Below are 22,662 nucleotides of genomic sequence, written 5' to 3'. Positions count from 1 at the left end.
CCCAGACGTTTCCTTCTTGACATTATTTTGTAAGCAATATATTAGGTTATTATATTGTATTAGGCACTCTAAGTCATCCAGAGACAACTTAAGTACACAGAAGGGTATACAAGTGTTCTCTGCAAGTATTCATGCAAGAGACCTGAATGTCCTCACATTCTAGTATGCCCAGGAGACCTGGAACCATTTCTCCCAGGATACCCAAGGGATGGTCAAAGGTGTTATATTTTTTAGAACAGAATCGTATTGCAGCCTGCTTCTCTCAGATTTACGTCTTCTCTTTCGTGACAATAACTGTCTTCAGTTTGAAATGGTAATTATCTTATTGTAATTTATACTAATCAAGTATATTGTTTTCATAACAACACTATTATATATATGTATGTATATATATATATATATATATATATATATATATATATATATATTATCCCATTACATAAAGAAGGGAAGTGAGCCACAGAATTTTGTAATCAGCAGAAGCCTGCACAGCTACTTAATTCAGACCCAGGTAGAGAACTCACATGCTCAGGAGTTTAGGAATTTAGCATCTGCTGTGTGGCCCAAGTTCCCGGCGTGTGCCTCCCCGTCCACCTTTTATCTCTGCGGTCTTCCCTTCTTCTTTCGTTTGCTAGCTTCCCCAGTTTCAGCGGTGTTCACTCCGTCTGCTCTCCCACCTCTTGTGGTCTATTCCACCTTGAGTACATGGGCACCTGCGTAGTCACACAAGTGGCTCTTTGGTTGTTCATGAGTGAGCTCCAACCAGTCCTAGGACGTCTCCTTCTGACCTGCCTCCACTTCCAGATGAGAGATGAGCCAGGCTGCATGGCACTGCTGCCTTTTTTCTCAAGAGTGTGCATCTGATGTCTTGTTTAGATTACAGACTCGGGCGGCAAAAATTCTTGATGCCTCTTAGTTCTTCACTGTACCTACTATGCTGCATATTTCAAACAGGGAGTGATGGACTAACTATGAGTGAAATTAGCATTGTCCTGAGTTCACACAGCCCTGAGAGAGAGGCTGGTATGATACGGCCAGCTTTCCTTCAACTTTGCTTTTTCTGTCTGCAGTTGGGGTACCTGGCTCACTAGAGACTTTAACTAGAAAGCGCAGAGAACTAGTGACCAAAGAGACCCGAAGGCAGAGGAGTCCTGATCCCTACGTAGCTCTGTGCACACTGCAGAAGCTCCACACGGTACCCCACTCCAGGCTCCCCGCCCACCCCCACCAAGATATACACAGCTGTGTCATACACAGTGTGTCTTACAGCTTCATCTTACCCTGAAACATGCTCAAACTGGGGCCCCTTTAGTCAAGCTGTCTAAGATCTACTGAGGAGAAATGGGGTGACAGGTTCCCTACGATTCGTTTTTCACAAAAACCAAGAAACATAAAGCAAACAATGTCCACAGTGAGTCTCCACAGCTGATGCTGCCCGCCATCACTGAAAACCCACTTCCCCAACCACCGTGGAAGCACGGGGGGCCTTCTGCAGCTGCCTCGGCCACGTCCCTTGCATTCTGCTCTGGAACATGTTTCTAACCTGCCTGTGGGTTTTCGGTCCTTACAGCTCCCGACGGTCCACCTCAGGAAGTTCACCTGGAGCCCATATCCTCTCAGAGCATCAGGGTCACCTGGAAGGTAAACGAAATCCGTGTGTGGTGTGTGTGTGTGTGTGTGTGTGTGTGTGTGTGTGTGTGTGTGTGTGTGTGTGTGTGTGTGTGTGTGTGTGTGTGTGTGTGTGTGTGTGTGTGTGTGTGTGTGTGTGTGTGTGTGTGTGTGTGTGTGTGTGTGTGTCCGTGGTGGTATTTCAGGATTCTTAGAAATGTGCCTTCAGGTGATTTTGTGGTTGTACCAGACACCGCCGTGGGCACTTACATGCTGGGACCGCCGCCGTGCCAGGGGTGGGCCATCAAAGGCTGAAACATTGTCAGGAGGCACAGCACTGCGTGGGTCTTGGCGTTCCGAATATTACCCCCTCCAACTCCGCATCCACAGGGGATAAAGGGGTGATGTCGGGTATATTTCACTCCCTGGATCTGGTACAAATATTGACACCAATCCACCTGACCGTACACTCCGATTTCATCCAGGTGGGACCTTTCCCTGACTGGATATTGAAGCAGCGAGTGTGAGGAGGTCCTCACCTGCGTCCTGGAGAAAGCCCTGGGTTTCCCTACCAGGAAGATGTCGGCTGTGCCAACAGCTGGGTTCTCATGGCAGCTCCCAGGCTGCCAGGAGAGCACCAAGCTCAGCCAGAGTCGGTGTGGGTGTTAGAGCAAGCTCTCTCCAGGTGAAGGAGGCTACAAGGCCAGAGCCAGCGGACACTGCTGCCCCGTGGACCTTCGAGTCAGGGTGTTTATTCACCTGGTAGTTGGAGATACCTTGAGGAATTGTTAGCCTCTTAAAGGAACTTGGGAATGACTGCTTCCGGGCAAATTCCACTGTATCTAATGAGATGTTGTTGGGTCAAAGCTTCTTAGTCCCATGCTGGATTCCTGTCACTACATGGCATTTTGGCCCGACCAGGTTCCATACCTCCCTTTTGGAGGAGGCCGCCAGCCGGTCTCCCTGAGCCTCTCCAATCCCCGGCCTCTTGTAACCTTTGCACCCCCTCCCCCGTCCACTGTACCCCATTCACTCTCCTTCTAAGAGCTCTTTCATCAAATGTCTGACAGCTGAACACAAACGGATTTTCCTGGCTGGGGCGTGTGCGCCTTTGATACTCAGGCAGGTCCTTGCAGGCCACACTTGGGGGAGGCTCTGCTCCCCCCCGGCCCTGGAGCTGCGTTTGCAGCCGCAGCACAATGAGGCCCTGCAGCTGCGCATGGTACGGCCGAGGAACGTGTTGGAGCTGCAGTCCGTCTTTGTGAGCACTCCACGCCTGTGGGTATCACACACACTGTACAATAAAAGCCACTCAGCAAGCCCTAACCCCGCGTGCACCCCGGCCACGCTACAAATGGATTGCTGACTCAGTCCGCCTTGAATTAGACGCTGTGAAGTCTCCACCCACTAGCCCGGCACATCCACTTACCTTTGCCACTGACAAAGACTAGGTATTACCGTGGTCTCGGAAGCCTTTGGGGTTCTCCAGGTGGAAGTGTCTGTCTCCAAACTGTCCAGCTCTTATGGCTCACACTGCCAACCACTGGGGCGTTAAAAAGGCATCTTTCCAAAGAAAGGAGAGGGAAAAGTCAGTAAGTTGCAGTTCAGTGTCTTCCTAGTGCTGAAGGGGTGGGCACGATGTGGGCCGTGGGAGGAGGCTGGCTCTCCGCGGATTGTGAGCAGGTTGCAGTGTGACATCATAATGCAGGCTTCTCGGTGGGGGCCTGGCACCGAGTGCACGTCTTTGGGTCCTTCACCTTGGTCTGTTCACATAACAAACGCTTTGTGTTTGTACTGGGGTTTGAACTCGGGATCTTGCTCTCACTAGGCTGGTGTAATACTATAGATTTGTGCCTGAGCCCCTTTTCTGCTGTTTATTTGAGGATAGGTTCTCCCTTCTTGCTTGAGCTCATGTCTAGGTCAAGATCTGCCTACTTTGCACCTTCCTGTAGTCACTGGATCTCAGGCACGCGCCACCATGTCTAGCTTCTCTCTGTAGAGATGGCATCTCATGGGCATGTCTGCCTCGGCTGGCTCCCCAATCCCAGTCTCCCATAAGTCTTGGAGTAACAGTTGTGTACCACTGGGCCCAGCTATGGGTTGAGGTCTTCAGAACTCTCCAAACTGGCCTTGAATCTCAATCCATTCTCAGCCTCATAAGTAGCTAGGATTGGAGGTAAGAACCATCAGAGTTCAATTTATGAAACAAATGTTTGAATGACATCACCGATTTAACCAAACTGTTATTTTAATCTAAAAGTTATATAAGGAGAGTGGATAGCATGAAATGTGCCTTTTATGGTATGAGTTCTGGATGTCTAGGAAGGCCAAGAACGCGGAGGAAAGGAGGAGGTAGGAGAAAGAGAGAAATAGCACGTCCCCAGAGAGGGAGCACCACTCTCTGAGCCAGGATGGAAACTTCAGGAAGGGTGAGAAGCCACTCCTGCTGGGGCAGTCTTCCTCAGCATGAGGCGGAGAGCGCCCAGACAGCAGTGCTGAGTTTGGATGGGAAGATGGATGACCATTCTAACTCTGAAGCTCCCACAGTAACACCCAGGGGGCCTAGGACTGGAGTTGCACATTAGATTTATTTAGTAATCATTGTGCAAACCTTCTATCTAATAAAAGAAACCTCCCTTCTTATTTTAGTTTTTCTTTCACCAAAGAAATGTTTCAGATTTTAAACTTGTCAGGTCTAGCCAAGGCTGTGGTAACCCATGGAATACAGATGAGGTCCCCTAACCTTAGATCAAGACACCCCAACTCAGGTTCAAACTCTTGGCCATCACACCTGCCTGCTCTGAGCAGTCATCTTCCTTCCTGTCACGGTCTGGAGCTTACTGAAGCTCTTCTTCAGAACTCGCTCAAGGCTGTGGCTGTGTCAGAATCTCCATGAGGATGGGTGACTCTCCAGAGTGGAGCTATGACCCCACCTTCCGTCTTTATCTGTTGTCTTGGTGACGCTCGTGAGGCTCTAAGTACAAGCCCCCACAGCCCACCCATGTGGTCTCTGCAGCTCTGTGAACCCCTCAAAGGCTCACAAAGTGTCTTGCTCATCTTAGAACTTACACTGTGCGACAAGCAATGGATGAGTGAGTAACAGTGAACGGTGTCCTGACAGCAGTGGGAAGGGGTAGAGGCCATGGGGTACCTTTCCATATCCCAATAGCCCCTGGAGCATCACGGGACATGGCTACCTGCGGTTAGGATCTTCAAGGAGCAGGTGATGTTGTTATGAACACCCAGCCCTTCCAGCTATGAAACAGCCCGGGGCAATGGGGGTGGATCCCCAAAGATGTTCCACCAACCCATCACTTTACTGGAAGTTTCCACCATGAACAACTGGAAGGCAGAGGGCAGTGGATTCCTGGTGCGTGTGACAGGAGATAGGCCTGCACACATCACCAACGCGAGCACCAGGCAGATGTCCAGAGCAATGGCATGTGGGGTGCTCATGCCTTACCCGCCCCATTTGGAAAGTGTCCCGAATCTCTCTCCGCCTGGCCATTGGGTAGCCCTCTGAGCTCCGCCGTGTGATCCATCAGCTTTCAAGGAACCCAGTCTCTGCTCACAGGCAAATTCACCTGCTCCCCGCGGCCCCCGGTTCTAGCTCCCAGCCTCATGGTGTAGCGACAGACACTGGTGGCCTTGCTAAGGAGCACTCCGCATCCAGTGTGGGACTCGGGTCTGTTACAAGGCATGCTGGGAAGAGATGCTGGCTGGGACTCAGCAGAGAATCCATTCCTCGATTCAGATCCCCGTGGAAACTTGACCCTCACTGGACAGGGATTGAACTCAGCCTGAGGACTGAGACTAAAGCCACCTGCAGTGAGGAAGTTGGCAATCTGTTTAGATGGTTGCTTTTTTCATCTCCTTTCTTTTCTTCTTTCTTTCTTTCCTTCTTTCTTCCCTTTCTTTCTTTCTTTCTCTCTTTCTTTCTTCACTTACTTCTTTCTTTCTTGATGGTAATGGAACTTGAACTGAGGGCTTTGTGCTTACTAGGCAGGCCCTCTACCACTGAGCATGCTCCATCCTTTTCTTGCTCTAATTAGTTTTGAGATAGAGTCCTTTCCTGCCTGGGTCTATTCCTGGATGTGATCCTCCTGTTTTATGCTTTCCTCCATACTTGGGGAGGCCGATGTGGTGCCCCCCCCTTTACTGCTCTATCAGCATCATGAAGTGTGAATGGAGGAGGTCTGAGGTTAGGATATTTGGGACAAAAGTTGCTTACGGTCAGAATAATATTGAAAACGAGTTAGACTGCCTATTATTTTTTAATCATGAAAACCTACAGTAACACATATGTGAATGTGTAATATTCACAGTAAGAATGAGAAGTGTATTCTATGATAATGATACATAGAAGAGTTGGCAGAAGTTAAATACATCTGTGCAGTGAAAATATGGCATCGAAAGTTTTGAATCCTAGCCCAGAGCTGGTGGTTCACATTTGTAATCCTAGCTACTCAGGAGGCTGAGGTCTGAGAATTGTGGTTCCAAGCCAGCCTGGACAAGAAAATCCAGGAGACTTTTATCTCCAATTAACTACCAAAAGGCTAGATTTGGAACTGTGGTTTAAGTGGTAGAACATTAGCCTGAAGCAAATAAAAAAGCTCAAAGATAGTACCTAGGCCCTGAGTTCAAGCCTTAGGACTCTCTCTCTCTCTCTCTCTCTCTCTCTCTCTCTCTCTCTCTCTCTTTCTCTCACAGACACACATATACACATAAAGCACACATATACACATAAAGCATCAAATCATATTTCAGCAAAATTAGACACCATTCCTCTCTCTCACCTATGGCATTAAGAAAGTCGCCCTGCTTGCTACGGTTGGCCCTTTTCTCTGACTCTGATTTGAGAGTCCTTTCCCTCATACCAAGTCTTCAGTACATTTTGATGATACATCCCCACACCCTGTTCATCCACAGCACTGCCTCAATAATCAGGGGCATGATCCTGTGCTTAGTGGTTCTATCAGTTTGCTTGGCAGACAAACAAAACCAGTGGGCCATTCCCAGAGAGCCTCTGGCGTCTGAGTCTCAGCATGGGAATCAATCTGGAGTGAGGGTGCCCATTCCTCCCAGGACTGCAGGGAATTGGTAGAAATAGATAATGCAATAAAAATGAAACCTACCAAAAATAATCATGGAGTATGATGGCTTTAGCACATAGGCGGCCCATTGAGTGGCAACCTTAACTTTAACCTCTGGCTTAGGTCCTGGACCCCGGTGGCTGTAGAGCACATGACATTTCTAGTAAATGGAAACACAGATTTGCCTATCAGATAAATAGATTGATGGGTGGATAGATAGATAGATGGGTAGATAGATAGATAGGTAGATAGGTAGATAGATAGCTAGATATAATTTTACATCATTTTACTGTAGCTGAACAGGTAGAAGTTTTAAGGTATTTAGCAGGCCACCTCATAGATTTACCAGTTCTCAACACACAGGCATTCATTCCATTTTCAGGAGGGTGTGACTGTAGCAAAGAGCTTTATAAATTAATTGTCATCTATCAAGTGTGTGAATTGATGAAGACATAATTTAATGTGCTTAGTTTTCTCTCAGATTTTCTAAGTTAAACCAATGGCATTCTCATTTTTCCATAGAGCTCAGATAAGGAAGCTCAGTTACTAAACTGAACCCAGATGTTAGAATGAGAAATCAAAAGGGCAGGGGGTACTACCTGCCATGAACACCTGCGTACATGAACACCAAAATGACACATCCTGTCTCCTAAGGTAAAGAAGGACCGAGACACTACTTTATTGTTTCAACCCTGAGTGGGTGAAGTTGATGAATATAATGGAAAGGTGCCCAACCAGAATGAATTAATTGCCTTAATGTGGGACATTTCCAGGCTGAGTGTATTTCTTGCATTCGCTGTGACCAGAATACCTGATAGGAACAATTGAAAGGAGGGAGACTTATTTTGGCTCGATTCCATTCAGGTGGCTGGATTCCATGGTGGGGAAAGCAACATGGCGGTGGCAGCAGGTGGCAGACAGGATGCTCATTTCAGGAAACAGAAAGGGAGGTAGGATGGGGCCAGCAACAAAGCACCTCCCGGAATCTGCACCAATGAATGGCTTCTTCCAGTTAGGTCCCACCTCCTAAAGCTTCCAAAACTTCCCCAAATCACATTACCAGCTGGAAACCAAGACTATATCATTCTTTGGGAGACATTTTCCAGTCATTTCTGATTTTGTTTTGTTTTGTTTTGTTTGTTAACCTGAGGAGGGACAGGAAACACAGAGTATGCTTTCAAAATTGTTTCACTAATTCAAACACGTTTAACTTAACGCACTAAGATGTAACTACCTCTATTTAAAGATCACCTTCTTTTAAAACAAAATTCCTCCTTGTATAAAACACTTTGAAGGGTAATTTTAAATCCTTCCCAATCCTGTGACGAATCTTCCTATTTAAGATATTCCTTTGAAAAAAACTTAATTTGAGCCTAAAAATACAAGTTCTTTGTGCTTTCTTGCAGATGTAAAGGAAAAAAACAATTTTACCTTCATGAGATACAGTATCCTCCTTATTTGCTCTGCCAGGCACAATCTAAAGTTAGAAAGTATTTTTTTTTCAATAAAAATAACCGAAGATGGCAGGAGGTGGATTCTGATTCACAAGATTATTTTCCAGCCAAGAACTTCCTAAGCACGGCAGTTGCCTGCTCCCGATGTGTCACATGCCTCCATGGGTCTTTCCAAAAGCGATGGCTGTCTGTACTTCCACATGCCTCCGGAACATTCCAACAGGCAAACAGAGTAGCCTACTAAATAGTTTTTTTTTTTTTACATTTTTGCTTCAATAGCCATACTTTTGTGTTAATGCCTGAAATCTCTTTAATTCAGGCTTGTACCATGCAGTCTCCAGAAACAGATTAGAGGCAGAGGTGAGCAGTTGCGGGAGAAACACCCTCTTCACTAGCTACAGACTTTGGCAGAAGGCAGTATTAACACACACACACACACACACACACACACACACACACACACACACACACACACACACACACACACACACACACACACACACACACACGCACTGGAGATCCCAGCTCCATGAATATCACCGAGTCACCACCTGCCTTTCAGGATGAAGTGGCTCTGTCAGTACTGGCCTATGTCTCAGGCTCCCTCCTGCCCTCTATCTCGGTCTTCACGCCCACTGAGATACCTATGTTGGCTGTGGAAGAGGAGGGCTGAGGCTGTGCGGGCTGAGGGGCGGGGGACTAAGGGGCAGGGGCTGAGGGGCTGAGGGGCTGAGGCTGTGCGGGCTGAGGGGCGGAGGCTGTGCAGGCTGAGGGGCTGAGGCTGTGCGGGCTGAGGGGCGGGGGCTGTGTGGGCTGAGGGGCTGTGCAGGCTGAAGGGCTGAGGGGCGGGGGCTGAGGGGCTGAGGGGCAGAGGCTGTGCAGGCTGAGGGGCGGGGGCTGTGCAGGCTGAGGGGCTGAGGGGCGGGGGGGGCTGAGGGGTTGAGGGGTGGGGGGGGCTGAGGGGCTGAGGGGCGGGGGGGGCTGAGGGGCGGGGGCTGAGGGGCTGAGGGGCGGGGGGCTGAGGGGCTGAGGGGCGGGGGGCTGAGGGGCTGAGGGGCGGGGGGGGCTGAGGGGCGGGGGCTGAGGGGCTGAGGGGCGGGGGGCTGAGAGACTGAGGGGCGGGGGGCTGAGGGGCTGAGGGGCGGGGGGCTGAGGGGCTGAGGGGCGGGGGGGGGCTGAGGGGCTGAGGGGCGGGGGGGGGGGCTGAGGGGCTGAGGGGCAGGGGGGGCTGAGGGGCGGGGGCTGAGGGGCTGAGGGGCGGGGGCTGAGGGGCTGAGGGGCGGGGGGCTGAGAGACTGAGGGGCGGGGGGCTGAGGGGCTGAGGGGCGGGGGGGGGGCTGAGGGGCTGAGGGGCGGGGGCTGAGGGGCTGAGGGGCGGGGGGGGGCTGAGGGGCGGGGGCTGTGTGGGCTGAGGGGCGGGGGGGCTGAGGGGCGGGGGCTGAGGGGCTGAGGGGTGGGGGCTGTGCGGGCTGAGGGGCGGGGGGCTGAGGGGCAGGGGTTGTGTGGGCTGAGGGGCGGGGGGCTGAGGGGCTGAGGGGTTGTGTGGGCTGAGGGGCGGGGGGCTGAGGGGCAGGGGCTGTGCGGGCTGAGGGGCGGGGGGGCTGAGGGGCTGAGGGGTGGGGGCTGTGCGGGCTGAGGGGCGGGGGCTGTGTGGGCTGAGGGGTGGGGGCTGTGCGGGCTGAGGGGCTGAGGGGCGGGGGCTGTGCGGGCTGAGGGGTGGGGGCTGTGCGGGCTGAGGGGCGGGGGCTGAGGGGCAGGGGCTGTGCGGGCTGAGGGGCGGGGGGCTGAGGGGCTGAGGGGTGGGGGCTGTGCGGGCTGAGGGGCGGGGGCTGTGTGGGCTGAGGGGTGGGGGCTGTGCGGGCTGAGGGGCGGGGGCTGTGTGGGCTGAGGGGCAGGGGTTGTGCGGGCTGAGGGGCAGGGGCTGTGTGAGCTGAGGGGTGGGGGCTGTGCGGGCTGAGGGGCGGGTCTGTGTGGGCTGAGGGGTGGGGGGCTGAGGGGCGGGGGCTGAGGGGCTTGTCCCGACCCGCAGGACTTCAACCAGGGCAATGAACCTAAGCGAGAAGGAATGAAGGGACAAGAGACACGAAGAAGGACAGCAAGACAAGGATTCTGATCAAGCTGCCAATTTTTATTTTTCACACAAGGGTATTTATATGCTTGGACTTAGGGCGTGGTGCAAAGGTGGTCGTTAAGTAGATTTAGTAGCTGCAGGGTGTTTACTTTAAGGCGTGGTGAAAAGGTGGGATTCTGTAAACTCAGGCTCAGGTTGTTCCAGTGAGATAGTTAAGCCTATCAAGTTTGAGAGACTTAACTTTTGGCTCCCAACATCTCCCCCTTTCTTGTTTAGAAAATTGACCATCAATTGTTGGCTGCTCTTTTTAAGGGGGTGACAGAGGCTCTGTTCCTCTAAGGGCCCAGGGTTTTTCTCCGCTCCGAGCGAGCGTCCTTACTCGGGGAGGGGAATTTTACAGACCTTGGCATGTTTTTTGAGGAGACGGCTTGTGGGTATGCATGCCAACCGTCATGCACCAGAGCTTGCCACTCAGGGGTCTTGGGTTTTGGGATCTCGCGGATCCATCCCCCTGCAGTCTTACCTGCACCCTTGATTAGAGCATTTTTTCTTCCTCCCATAGGTGCATCCTCCCCCAAGCGGAGGGGCCTATAGGAGGAGGGGTGAACCTATCCCTTATGGCAATAGGTCTTGCCCGTTGAATGGTCAGGAGTTATGAATAAGGAGGGTTTTCTAAATAAGAAAAAAAGGAGGGCTGTTTCCCACTGGAACAAGCTCATGGCAAAACATTAATTAAAAGCCTGGGGTCAATCCTAGATCTCAATGCTGCGGTCTGCCATATCAAGGCAATGGTGATGAACCTGTATGGGCTTAGAAACCAAGAGATTAATCTGTTATTTAATAAATTTAAACAGGATGGTCCATGTCTGGAGTTCTAGCTGCATCTGCAAGAGAAAAGGCATCATCCTCGGGGGGAAGGCTTCCCCTGGGTTGTGGTAAGCCATTCACCTGTTTTATCAAGCGTTCAGGCAGCCACCTTGGGGCCGCTTGTTCTTGATCTAAAATACAGGCTGAACCTCGCCCCCAGATAAGAACAGGATCTGGGCCCTTCCATTTGCCTGTAAGGGGGTCTCGCCACATGACAGACGGGCGGGCAGAACTGGAAGATGGGTGCCAATGCCTGTCAGCTGCCGAGTGGCCTTCATTGTCCAGAGTTAGAAAATTAAGGGCGAACAATGTATGACTAAGGCGATCCCTAGGAGTGGAAAATGAAAAGGGAGAGGCTTTGAGGCGAGTAAGCCAGGTTTTTAGGGTGTGGTGGGCTCGTTCTACAATGCCCTGACCTTGGGGGTTATAGGGAATCCCAGTAGTATGACAAATTTGAAAAATAGCACAAAACTGTTTAAACTTGGCACTGGTATAGGCTGGGCCATTGTCTGTCTTTATGTGGGCTGGTTTTCCCATTACAGAAAAGGCTAGAGCAAGGTGAGAGAGAACATCTTTGGCGGTTTCTCCTGAGTGTGGTGAAGCAAAAACAAACCCGCTAAATGTGTCTATGGAGACATGTATATATCTTGTTTTTCCAAATTCAGGAAAATGGGTAACATCCATTTGCCAGATTTGATTGGGTAGCAGTCCACGGGGGTTAACACCCAGATGTTGTACAGGAAGGGAGACAACACAGGCAGGGCATGCCTTTACTATCTCCCGTGCTTGCTGTCTAGTAGTTTTACAAAGCAATCGAAGGCTCTGGGAGTTTAGATGGTGGAGATTATGTAATTCTGTAGCCTTTTGGACAGACCCAACAAAAACCGGAAAAATGGAACGAGTGGCCGCATCAGCTTGAGCGTTACCCTGTGTAAGAGGGCCAGAGAGATCAGAATGTGCCCTAATGTGTCCCAGAAAAAATGGATGTCTCCTGGCCTGAATTAGCTGTTGAAGCTGAGTAAATAAAAATGCCGCATTGGAAGAAGTTTTAATAGCGGGTGAAATTTCTAGCAAGGGAACAGAATGAGCAATGTAAGCACTATCTGTATAAATATTAATAGGCTTATCAAAAAACGTCATAAAAACCTGTGTTATAGCAAATAACTCCACAAGCTGGGCTGATTGGTAAGGGACATCAAAGGTGGTGGTATGGTTGTTAACAACAAAGGCTGCACGGCCATTGCTTGAGCCATCTGTAAAGACAGTGAGGGCTTGAGGAATGGGAGCCTTTTGAGTAACCTTGGGAAAAACAAATGGATGTAGCTGGGCGAAGTGTAAAAGAGGATCATTGGGGAGATGATTGTCAATTAGTCCTAAAAATCCTGACAGGGCGATGCCCCATTCATCCCCAGTCTGAAGTAAAAATTGAGTCTGGTCTTTGGTGTATGGAATTAAAATGGTATCAGGGTCCTTGCCGAAATATTGTCGAGAAAGCAAGCGACCTTTGATAATGATAGAGGCTACCTGGGCAGGGTAAACAGCAATAACCTTGGGGGATGTGGTGGGTAAATGGACCCAAAGCAGGGGGCTGCCCTTATTATTGGAGTGAAGAATCTGTTGCCAAAACAATCCTGTGGGTGTATGAGGGGTATGTAAAATAATTAAGACCAGAGGAAGATTATAGGAAATCTGTGTAACAAACTGCTGGGCAATGGCCTCAGTAACTTGGGTTAAAGCATTTCGAGCATTGGGAGTAAGCTTGCGAGGAGAGGAGGGGTCAGAATCCCCTTTTAAAATCTCATTAAGAGGCAAAAGCACGCTGGTGGGCAACCTTAGGTATGGCCTAAGCCATTGAATATCTCCAAGCAGCTTTTGAAAATCATTAAGGGTGTGAAGATGGTCTAAACGAAGTTGAATTTGAGGAACCCGAATTTGATTATTTTGGAGTTCTAGACCCAAATAAGTATAGGGATCCTGTGTTTGAACTTTATCGGGGGCAACCTGTAGTCCCAGGGCAGTAAGGGCTTTATAAAGGTCTAAATAGCAGTTTCTAAGTTCGTGGGTGTCAGGTGCAGCAAGCAACAAGTCATCCATATAATGTAATATATAGACGCGCTGCCATCGTTTTCTCACAGGGTCCACTGCCTGGGCAACATATTTTTGACAAAGGCTAGGGCTATTAGCCATACCTTGAGGAAGTACCTTCCATTGAAATCTTTGCATGGGGCCTTGAAAGTTAATGCGAGGAAGGCTAAAGGCAAAATAGGGTCTGTCCTCAGGATGTAGGGGAATGGTAAAAAAACAATCTTTTAAATCAATAACCATTTTGTAATAATCCCTGGGAATAGCCACCGGTGTGGGAATGCCTGGCTGCAGCGCTCCCATTGGGCGCATAGCTTTATTAACAGCGCGTAGATCTTGTAAAAGGCGCCATTTGCCTGATTTTTTCTTTATAACAAAAATAGGAGTATTCCATGGTGAAGTAGAGGGCTCTATATGGCCTGCCACCAGCTGTTCCTGTACTAACATGGAGGCAGCCTCCAATTTTTCTTGGGTAAGGGGCCACTGATCCACCCACACAGGGGTTTGGGATTCCCAAATGATTTTATCTGCATGGGGCACAGGAGGGTCAGGGGCCGATACTAAAAATCCGAATACCCAAGCCCATGTCTATCTGTTTTTTGGGTAGCTTGGATGGGCTCAACAATTCCTTCTCCTGATTTCCCAAGACCCGTACCAGGGACAAAATCCATACGGAGCATTTGATGTGTAACCACAGAATTGGGACTAGCAAGGATAACTTTCATCTGGGTCAAGATATCGCGACCCCATAGGTTAACAGGGAGGTCAGGAACAACAAAAGGAGTAACAGTTCCCTTATTGCCCTCTTTGTCAGTCCAATTAAGAACCCTGGAGCTTACCAAAGGGTTTTTTGACTGCCCTATGCCTTTAAGGTCAGTTAGGGACGGGGTAAGGGACCAACTTGGTGGCCAATATTTTTGGGAAATAATTGTGGCATCTGCACCAGTATCCAAAATTCCCTGAAACTCCTTTCCTTCAATTCGCAGGGTGAGGGTGGGTCTTTTTTGAGTGATAGGCTGAACCCAATATGCATCAGAAGACCCCAAAGAAGCAGTTCCTCGCGGTGTGGTCTGAGCAGTGGAAGAACCCCCTGAATTTAATGGGAGCAGTATCAATTGTGCAAGCCTAGTTCCAGCTGGAATAGCTGCAATCCCATTAATGGCCGTGGCCAAAATTTTTATTTCTCCTGTATAATCATTATCAATAATACCAGGAAAAACTTGGACACCTTGTAAGGTAGCAGAGGCTCTTCCAAGAATAAGGGCACACATATGAGACAGAGGGGGTCCCAGGGTCCCAGTGGGTATTATTTGAGGTCCTTGTACAGAGTCTAGTACTGTGTCGGTGGCGGCACAGAGGTCCAGTCCTGCACTGCCTGGGGTTGCCCGCTGGAGGGAGGCAATTGTGGAGAGAGGTGGGGGGCTTGTGTAGGACTGGGAGTTTGGGAGGGGACAAACCCTATTGCCCCTGGGCTTGTCTTGGGGATGGTCGGGGCCAGGGGCTGGCCCCGAGGGAAGTTTCAGAAAATGGGCTGTCCAAAGGCATTTGTTTTGGATCTACATTCATTGGCCCAATGACGGCCCTTACCACATTTGGGACAAAGAGTGGCAGGGAGTGGTCTACCTGTAGCTTGGGAGGGCATTGCCCCTTGGCTTTGTTTGCTGAAGGGACATTCACGTGCAAAGTGACCAGGTTGTTTACAATTAAAGCAAGTATGCGAGCTGGGGACTGAACCTTGAAATGCCTTGGTAAAGGCAGCACCTATGGCGAGCCCCATGGTGTGAGCGGTTCCTACTCCAGCACAAAGCCTGACGAACTCAGAGAGGTCACCCTTGTTTTTATGTGGTCGGAGGACATCTTGACATGCCGGATTAGCATTTTCAAAGGCAAGATGTTTAACAAAGGCACTTTCACTTTCACTGGGCCCAAGAAGCCTTTCTGCAGCCAAGTTAAGCCGCGAGACAAAGTCACTGTAGGGTTCCTCTGGCCCCTGTCTAACCTTTGCCAGGGAAGTAGTAGCCGATCCCTTTTGAGGGAGACGCTTCCAAGCATAAAGGCCAGCGTTTTGAATTTGTGCCAAAAGTCCAGTAGGAAAGCGTGCCTGTTTAGCATTGGTATCAAAGGGCGCATTACCCAAAAGTTTAGTATAGGTCCAGGTTTTTGAAGATGTTTTAGCCAAATTTTTTTTGCGCGGTCTCTCTACATTGTTCCTTAAAGTCCGCATTCCATAAAACAAAATCACCCCCACTAAGGGTGGCGCGGGCCAGGAACTTCCAATCATTAGGGGTGAGCCAGCGCGCACTTTGGTTTTCTAACAAGGCTAACGTATAAGGGGCAGTCGGGCCATATTGGGCACATGCATTTTTAAGCTTTTCAACAAACCGGAGGCTAAGCCTCTTCTACTCTTGTTGGCCTTTTCCCTGGGTGGGTTGTTCCTCTTCATCCCCAGTATCCTGCTCTTCATCCTCCTTTTCCTCCTCTTCTGATTCATCCTCCTCACCCTCTGAGGCCCTATCTGTCTGGCTCCGAGTTACTGGAAAGGCGAGAACTGATTGATGGCCTGATCTAACCTTAATTTTATCAGGCGTTTTTGGCGTATCGGCCAAGGCCAGTATGCGGAGTTCATAATCAAGGGACCGCAGTTCTTTTAAAAGTTGAAGGTGTTCTCGCCTATGTTGAAGAGTCTCGCGTAAAGGTGCCAGGTTAGGTAAAGGGGGGGGAGAAAAAACATCTGGATCAGGAGGGGCAGTGGGCCCTTGAAGGGCCGGCCACAAAAGGAAGGGATTTTCAGTAAATTGACCAGCAGTTATATCTAATACAACTGATGGGCAAGCCGCGGGGGGGGGGGGGGGGGGGGCGAGAGGCATTTTGGAGAACCTCCTCTCCTGTTTTTACAAGTTTTAAAATTCCACTATCAAATAGAGAACATTTTAAAACTTCATTAATCAAATTCCAATAGGAAAAGGCCATAGCAGGAACCTTTTCTGAACCAAAGATTTCATAATAATCTTTTAAGCAATCTCCTACTCTTTGCCATCTTTTTGCATCTATGATTCCTACAAGTCCTCTATGAATGAGAAAAATAATTCTAAATCCTTTTTCTTAACCCGCGTTCCTCGTGTCTTGAAGGCCTCCCTGAGGTCTGACAGAAATAGATCATGTGACGAATTGCTTGTCCCATAGTGGGTCACTCACCATGCGCCGTCCCCACTCTCCTCCTGGATCTGTCTCTCGGCGGGGTCTGTCGAGGCGATCTCTCGATCTCGGACTGTACTTGGCCAAGTTTTCCCGGAGGACGGCGTTCCTTCCTTAGTCAGAGGCTCGTGCCCCACGTTGGGCGCCAGTTGTCCCGACCCGCAGGACTTCAACCAGGGCAATGAACCTAAGCGAGAAGGAATGAAGGGACAAGAGACACGAAGAAGGACAGCAAGACAAGGATTCTGATCAAGCTGCCAATTTTTATTTTTCACACAAGGGTATTTATATGCTTGGACTTAGGGCGTGGTGCAAAGGTGGTCGTTAAGTAGATTTAGTAGCTGCAGGGTGTTTACTTTAAGGCGTGGTGAAAAGGTGGGATTCTGTAAACTCAGGCTCAGGTTGTTCCAGTGAGATAGTTAAGCCTATCAAGTTTGAGAGACTTAACTTTTGGCTCCCAACAGGGCTGAGGGGCGGGGGGCTGAGGGGCTGAGTGGCGGGGGGCTGGGGGGCTGAGTGGCGGGGGCCGCCCCCTCCTCCCCACGCAGCTCTGTCCCCACTGCCCCTGCTTGTTTGAGGTTCTCCTGCACAGCCGCTGCTTGCACACCTTTGCTTCTTCCCGTTGGGAAAACCACTTCTGGCCATTTTCTGTGACTCTGTGACCTTTGCGCTTGGTGAGTGAAGCTGGGTGACAGGTGCCCCCCCTGGCCGTGGCTGGCTTTAGTCCCGCCTTCCTTGACCATCTGTCCTCCCTGGCGGCCCTCAGTACCGGGCAGCGCCCTGCAGGGGTGCACACGGCTGGGACTAGGACCACTGCAGCACTCCGCTCACCGTCTGCCATGTCCCCACGCTTGACGTCCATCCCCACATTGCATCCCTGCAGATTTTCTGATCCTCAAGACGTCAGAGATGCCAGGGAGATTTTTTTCCTGCCTGGGCTCTGGGTATACTTCTTGGTGGCACACCTGGGCTCTGGGGGGTACTCCGTGGTGGCACACCTGGGCTCTGGGGGCGCCCCGGGTGGCACACCTGTGGTCTGGCACACCTGGGCTCTGGGGGCACACCTGTGGTCTGGCACACCTGGGCTCTGGGGGCGCCCCCTGGTGGCACATAAGCTTCTCCTGACATACACTTCTCACTGCGGCCCTGAGCACAGCCCTGAGCAGCCACTGTTGACTACAGGCTGCACGTCGAAGTCCTCGGTCTCTCAAGACCACCTCGATCAATTATCCTGCCACTCGTCAGGGAGTGAATAGCCCCTGTGACTGTCTCGCCTCCTCCTCTCCTGACCACCGCGTTGGCAGAGACTTGGGGAGTGTATCCCCAGATGCGCGTGCCACATGACTGCCACAGGGCCGCTTCTTGGAGACTGGTGACCTTAGCGGCGTGTCAGGTGAAATAAACTCCGGGGAGAGAGAGTTGGAAAGGAAGATAACCGGAGGCACGGGCTCACCTCTTTTTCTTCTCTCTGACATGGCTCCCTGGGACCCTCCCGAGGCCTCTGGTCGACACAACAGCAGCCGGCAAATGGCAGCGCTCTGTCCAGCGGGACAGATCACACTCCAGCCCCGTCCCAGGGGTGCAGCCGCGTCCTTCATGCCACATGGACCCCCCCCCCCCGAACCCACTTCCTTGGCATCCAGTTGCTTTGGTTCTGGGGACAGAGATGGGGAGTGTGAGCCGGGGGCTGGCCGTGCTCATGGGAGCGTGCAGAGTCTGCGTTCCAACCAGTCCTCCTCAGCCCAGGCCATGGGAGATCACGGTGTGACTCCCTGGGAGCACCCACAGCGGTTCTCAGAGCTGAGCTGCGCAGTCGCCCGGGGCTGGGTCAGCCGGCACGGGACCCCGCCCTGTGCCTGTTCCTCAGTCGGGAGGCCCACGCAAAGCCGTTCACCTCTCTCCAGAGATGTGGCCAGGGATGGGAGCCACAGTGGGGCCGCTGTGGGCTCCGTGGCTCTCCCTGCAGTGCTCCCTGGCTTTGTCTGTCCCCCTGGCCCGCCATCAGTGCAGACGCCACGGCAGGCCCACTCGGAGTGGATCAGCCCTGGGTCTGGGTCTGAGTCACCTCTGTCTGTGTCCTGAATGTGCGTCAGGATGGATTTGCCACAGTGCGGCCCTCCCACGACCCTGCAGCACCCGGTGCCCAGGAGGCTCAGAGGAAGGGCCTCTCTGCCGTCCTCCTGAACCAGTAGAAAGAGCACCTCCCCTTCCTTCTGTCACGCTCTGGGCAAGCCTGGAGCTGTGCAAGCATCTTGCTCAACACTGCTGACCAGGGGGCACCACCCGTGCCCCTGCGTGGAGCAGGTATCCAGCTCTGTCTCCGCGGTGTGAGGGAAGGGGGGACATGTTCAAAAACCACTGCCGCCGCGTCCTAAGGACATGTCACAAGTTAATTTGTAGGAATCTAGAGGCAAAGATTCGTGTTAGGCCTCCCTCCACTACACATGGCTGTGGAAGGCGGTCCAATCAAAAGCAGAACTTCCATGGGGAGGGCTGTGGGCGGGTCCAGGTTAACAGGTGACTCCTGAGCCCCAGCAATGCCCACTCTTCGCAGCGAGAAGGAAGAGCGTGAACAGGGCAGCAGCGGAAGGGTATGGGGCTCCACAGAGAAGAGGGAAGGGTCATGCTTCAGGCAAAGCCATCAGGATACGCGCCAGGGAGGGAGCTAGAACCCCAAGACCAATGGAGACCCCTGGGGTGGGGGGGAGGCCACTCAGAGAAGCCTGAGCTGAGCTGCTTGTGGTCCTTTCCACCAAAGGCCAGGGGGCGCTAGCCTTTGCCTCCCTGTGCTGCTGCATGCTACCCCAGGCAACTGTCATGGAAGGACACAGAGAACAGTCACTTGCAAACCATCCCAATAAATGGACCCAGCCCTGCTGTTGCCATGGAGATCCGAAAGAGGTCTCTCAAGGAAGTGGGGGTTGGGCTGGACTTGGAGGCAGGAGAAGGGGCGTGAGGCCGGGGTTGGGGGGAAGGCTGAGACACACACAAGAGGAACAACCCCCCCCCCCCCCCCCGGGTGGGAAGGGAGGGGAGAGCGCCTCACACAGCAGACAGGTGAGGAAGACGCCAGCCCGGAAGCCGCGCTGCCCATGCAAAGGTGAATGAGTGAAAGAGGAAAATTCAGCACGGGAGAAATGATTCACCCTCCTGTCAGAATGCAAAGGCCGAGGGAATTTGAGAAAAGGTCGAGAGACCACTCACTTAGGCAAGCAGTCTGCATATAACAGTGTGTGTGTGTGTGTGTGTGTGTGTGTGTGTGTGTGTGTGTGTGTGTGTGTGTAAGGGATTATTTTTTTTTTCGTGTCTTAAAGAGCATATTCAGGATTTGCTTTAGCTTTTTGTTTTTGTGGGTTTTTTTTTTTTTTCCCTCCAAACACTTCTTTTGTCAAGTACACTTTTAATCTGTACTAAAGAGGACTTGGGAGCCAAGTGAGATTTCCCTTAAGCCATGGGTTTGTCTTCACCGATCCTTATTGTAAAAGCATGGAACTGTTGGTGAACTGAGAATGAATCATCTCCCTGTGTTGGAACCCTTCTTCTAAGAAGGAAACAGAAAGAATGAGTGACATGGTCTACATACGTCAGCTCAGGCTGGGAAGGTAGTTCAGCAGTAGAGTGCACGCCTTACATACGTCAGCTCCCCCAGAAACCTGGGAGAAACCTGGGAAAGGAGGCTGGAGCCTCGCTGTGTCCTCCTACCCCTGGGACACATGCTGAGTGACCAGGCGGGCGGTGCTCTCGGCTGGGGCCGAGAGTCCAGGCTCCCCGGCAGGACACAGAGCCAGCGCTGCACCAAGCCAGGCCTCTGTCCAGCATATGACCGTGACTCTCGTCCAGCCATTACTTCCAACTATACCCTTCCCGTCCGTCCTTCACCAGGTCAGATTGTAAAAGCACACAGCGGCACATATCCTTACCAATCTAGATGGGGCACCTCCTTTATGTTCCAAATCATCCTCTTGGCTAAGGGGAGATTTTGGAACCCATATTTCAAAGCCTTTCCATCCCACTGAAACCCTGATTTGGATGGAGAAAGGGAGGAGGGTTAGATCCTCTGTCCGTGGGGCCCTTGCATTCTGAGAGCTTACAACTAGGCACTGAGGCCTTTCCTGAGTGGCTGGAGGATATGGCAAAAGTAGCAGGGATGGTTGTAGCGTTACACAGTGGCAGCAGCGGTGGTGGGGATGCTGGTGGTGGTGGTGTTGGGGGTGAGGGGCCGTCAATGAACCCAGAGGGAGGAAGGGGCTCCTTGCTGGCAGAAGTCTGCAGAAGTGTCAGCAGGGAACGGCTAAGGTGTCGACAAGTGAAAGGAAAGGAAGAGCAGGCTTTGAAAGCCCTCTTAGGGCCCTGTGGTGAGGGGTTTGTGGGCCAGGGTCTGAAAGAGAAGCTTCCTCTTGTAAGCAAGCACTTCCATGTCTTCTCGGGGTGCAACACTTGAGTCTGTGCTTGCACTTGAAAACATCCCTGATAGTTTGTAGGCCTGTACAAAGTGTTTCTCTTCAAAATAGGATTGCTAAGGAAAAGGAAGAGCGCTGGCCCTGGCTCAGTGACCTGCTTCCCCTCCCATGCCCGATCTGCATCTGTCCTTCCAGGCTACCTTCTTAGAACGTGAGCTTCACAAGGGCAGAGCCTTCTCTGTGTATTCCATGCGGTTTTGTTTCTCAGAGCCCATACAGCCTGGTACCAGGCAGCTGGGTGGTCCTTGCGGAAGAGGTCAAAGGAGGATCTCCCTGTGTGGCCAGCAAACACACCATGGAGGTCTGGCCACCAGAGGGAGAGGCCAACCAGTATGGCTTGGCTGAGGGCCGAGACTCGGTGTCATCTGCTTCATTCTCCTCCTTCCTCCTGCCCTGGCGAGCCCAGCACGTGAGAACTGGGCATCCCCGAGGCCAGGTCCTGGAGAGCAGGGAAGCTGGGAGGCATGCATTCAGGTCAAGGAGTATCTGAAGGTCAAGGCATGGGCCAGTAGTCCACCCTTCTCCTTGGTTTTGTTTTCCATGTGTTCTTATCCTATCAAATGGAAAATTCCAGAAAGAAACTGAGTTTTCGTGACCTTTATTACAACGCATTTTTTTTATTGTGAAAGTACCGTACAGAGGGATTACAATTACATGGGCAAGGTAATGAGTACATGCATTGTTGCTGCCTCCTTTGTTTCCCCTTCCCATCCCTTCCCATCTCCCCCCTTGCCTCCCCAAAGTTGTAAAGTTCGTTTTTGACATAACAACTTGTACATCTCATTGTTGCAGTGGGTCCACCTGTATCCCTATTTAAACTAGTTGTTTTTTCCCTTCCCCTCCACAAATTATACCAACATCAAATACAGTGAAAACAGAGGTTATACCGCGGGGGAGGGACATACAAAGCAACAAAGAAATCATCTTATAAATAAGTCAGAAACAATCACATGGAAGAAAAACCATTTGAGTCCTTATCTTGGGGTTCATTTCACCTAACATCAACTTATCTGACCTTTCCTGCTTGTCTCAGACATATACTAGTTATTGCAAATAAGGGAAACCATGGGACCTATGTTTCTTTGGGCCTGGCTTACTTCATTTATTACAACACATTTTTTTTTTCTTTTTTTTTTATTATTATTTTATTTTATTTTATTTTATTTGAAAACATACTGTACAGAGGGGTTACAATTACATGGGCAGGAAAATGCATACATTTCTTACCAAGCATTGCAGCCTCCTCCTTTGTTTACCCTTCACCTCCCTTCCCAGCCTCCCCCCTCCCCCCCACCCAATCATACCCCCCCTCCCTCCCCCCACCGACATTGTAAAGCTGGTTTTGACATGATTACAACACACTTTTAAAAATACTTTTCCAACTGTTTTATCTGTTCTTGTTCGTCTCCTACAATGGCTGACTTATGAATGAAGCTTTATTACTGATATTTACATGTAGGAAAAGACATATAAAGGGTTAGATCCTGTCCAAGCACTGGTGACTCATTCGTGCCTGTCTGCCTAGCTACCCAGGAGGCTGAGATCTGAGCATCTGGGTTTGGAACTAGCAGGAAAGTGTGTGAGCCTCTTATCTCCTATTAACCACCAAGAACTGGAGCTGTGGCTCAAAGGGTAGAGCTCTAGCCATGAGCAGAATGCTAAGCAAGAGTGCAAAGTCTTGAGTTCAATGACCAATACCATAGAAAGGAGAAGGGAGGGGAGGGGAAAGGAGAGGAGGGGAGGGAAGAGGAAGGCAGGGGAGGGGAGGGAAAGGAAAGGGAAGGAAAGGGAAATAATTAGGTCCTGTCCAATGTTCAGGTAGCCGGATTGTC

At 50.9% G+C, this 22,662-nt stretch overlaps 1 protein-coding gene across 1 annotated transcript in view; it reads left to right on the top strand.

Annotated features, from left to right (window-relative positions):
* Positions 1–22,662, top strand: part of Dscam (DS cell adhesion molecule) — a 475,219-nt gene that overhangs the window by 366,607 nt on the left and 85,950 nt on the right. Inside the window, exon 16 of the mRNA XM_042687342.1 lies at positions 1,571–1,641. Coding sequence (XP_042543276.1) covers positions 1,571–1,641 — 71 coding nt within the window. The remainder of the gene's footprint in view (positions 1–1,570; positions 1,642–22,662) is intronic.

This window comes from Dipodomys spectabilis, unplaced genomic scaffold (genome assembly GCF_019054845.1).
Source record: "Dipodomys spectabilis isolate Male_0828 unplaced genomic scaffold, ASM1905484v1 ptg000107l, whole genome shotgun sequence".
Classification (NCBI taxonomy): domain Eukaryota; kingdom Metazoa; phylum Chordata; class Mammalia; order Rodentia; family Heteromyidae; genus Dipodomys; species Dipodomys spectabilis.
The sequence above is the reverse complement of the archived record's forward strand: the minus strand, read 5'-3'. Positions and strand labels throughout refer to the sequence as shown.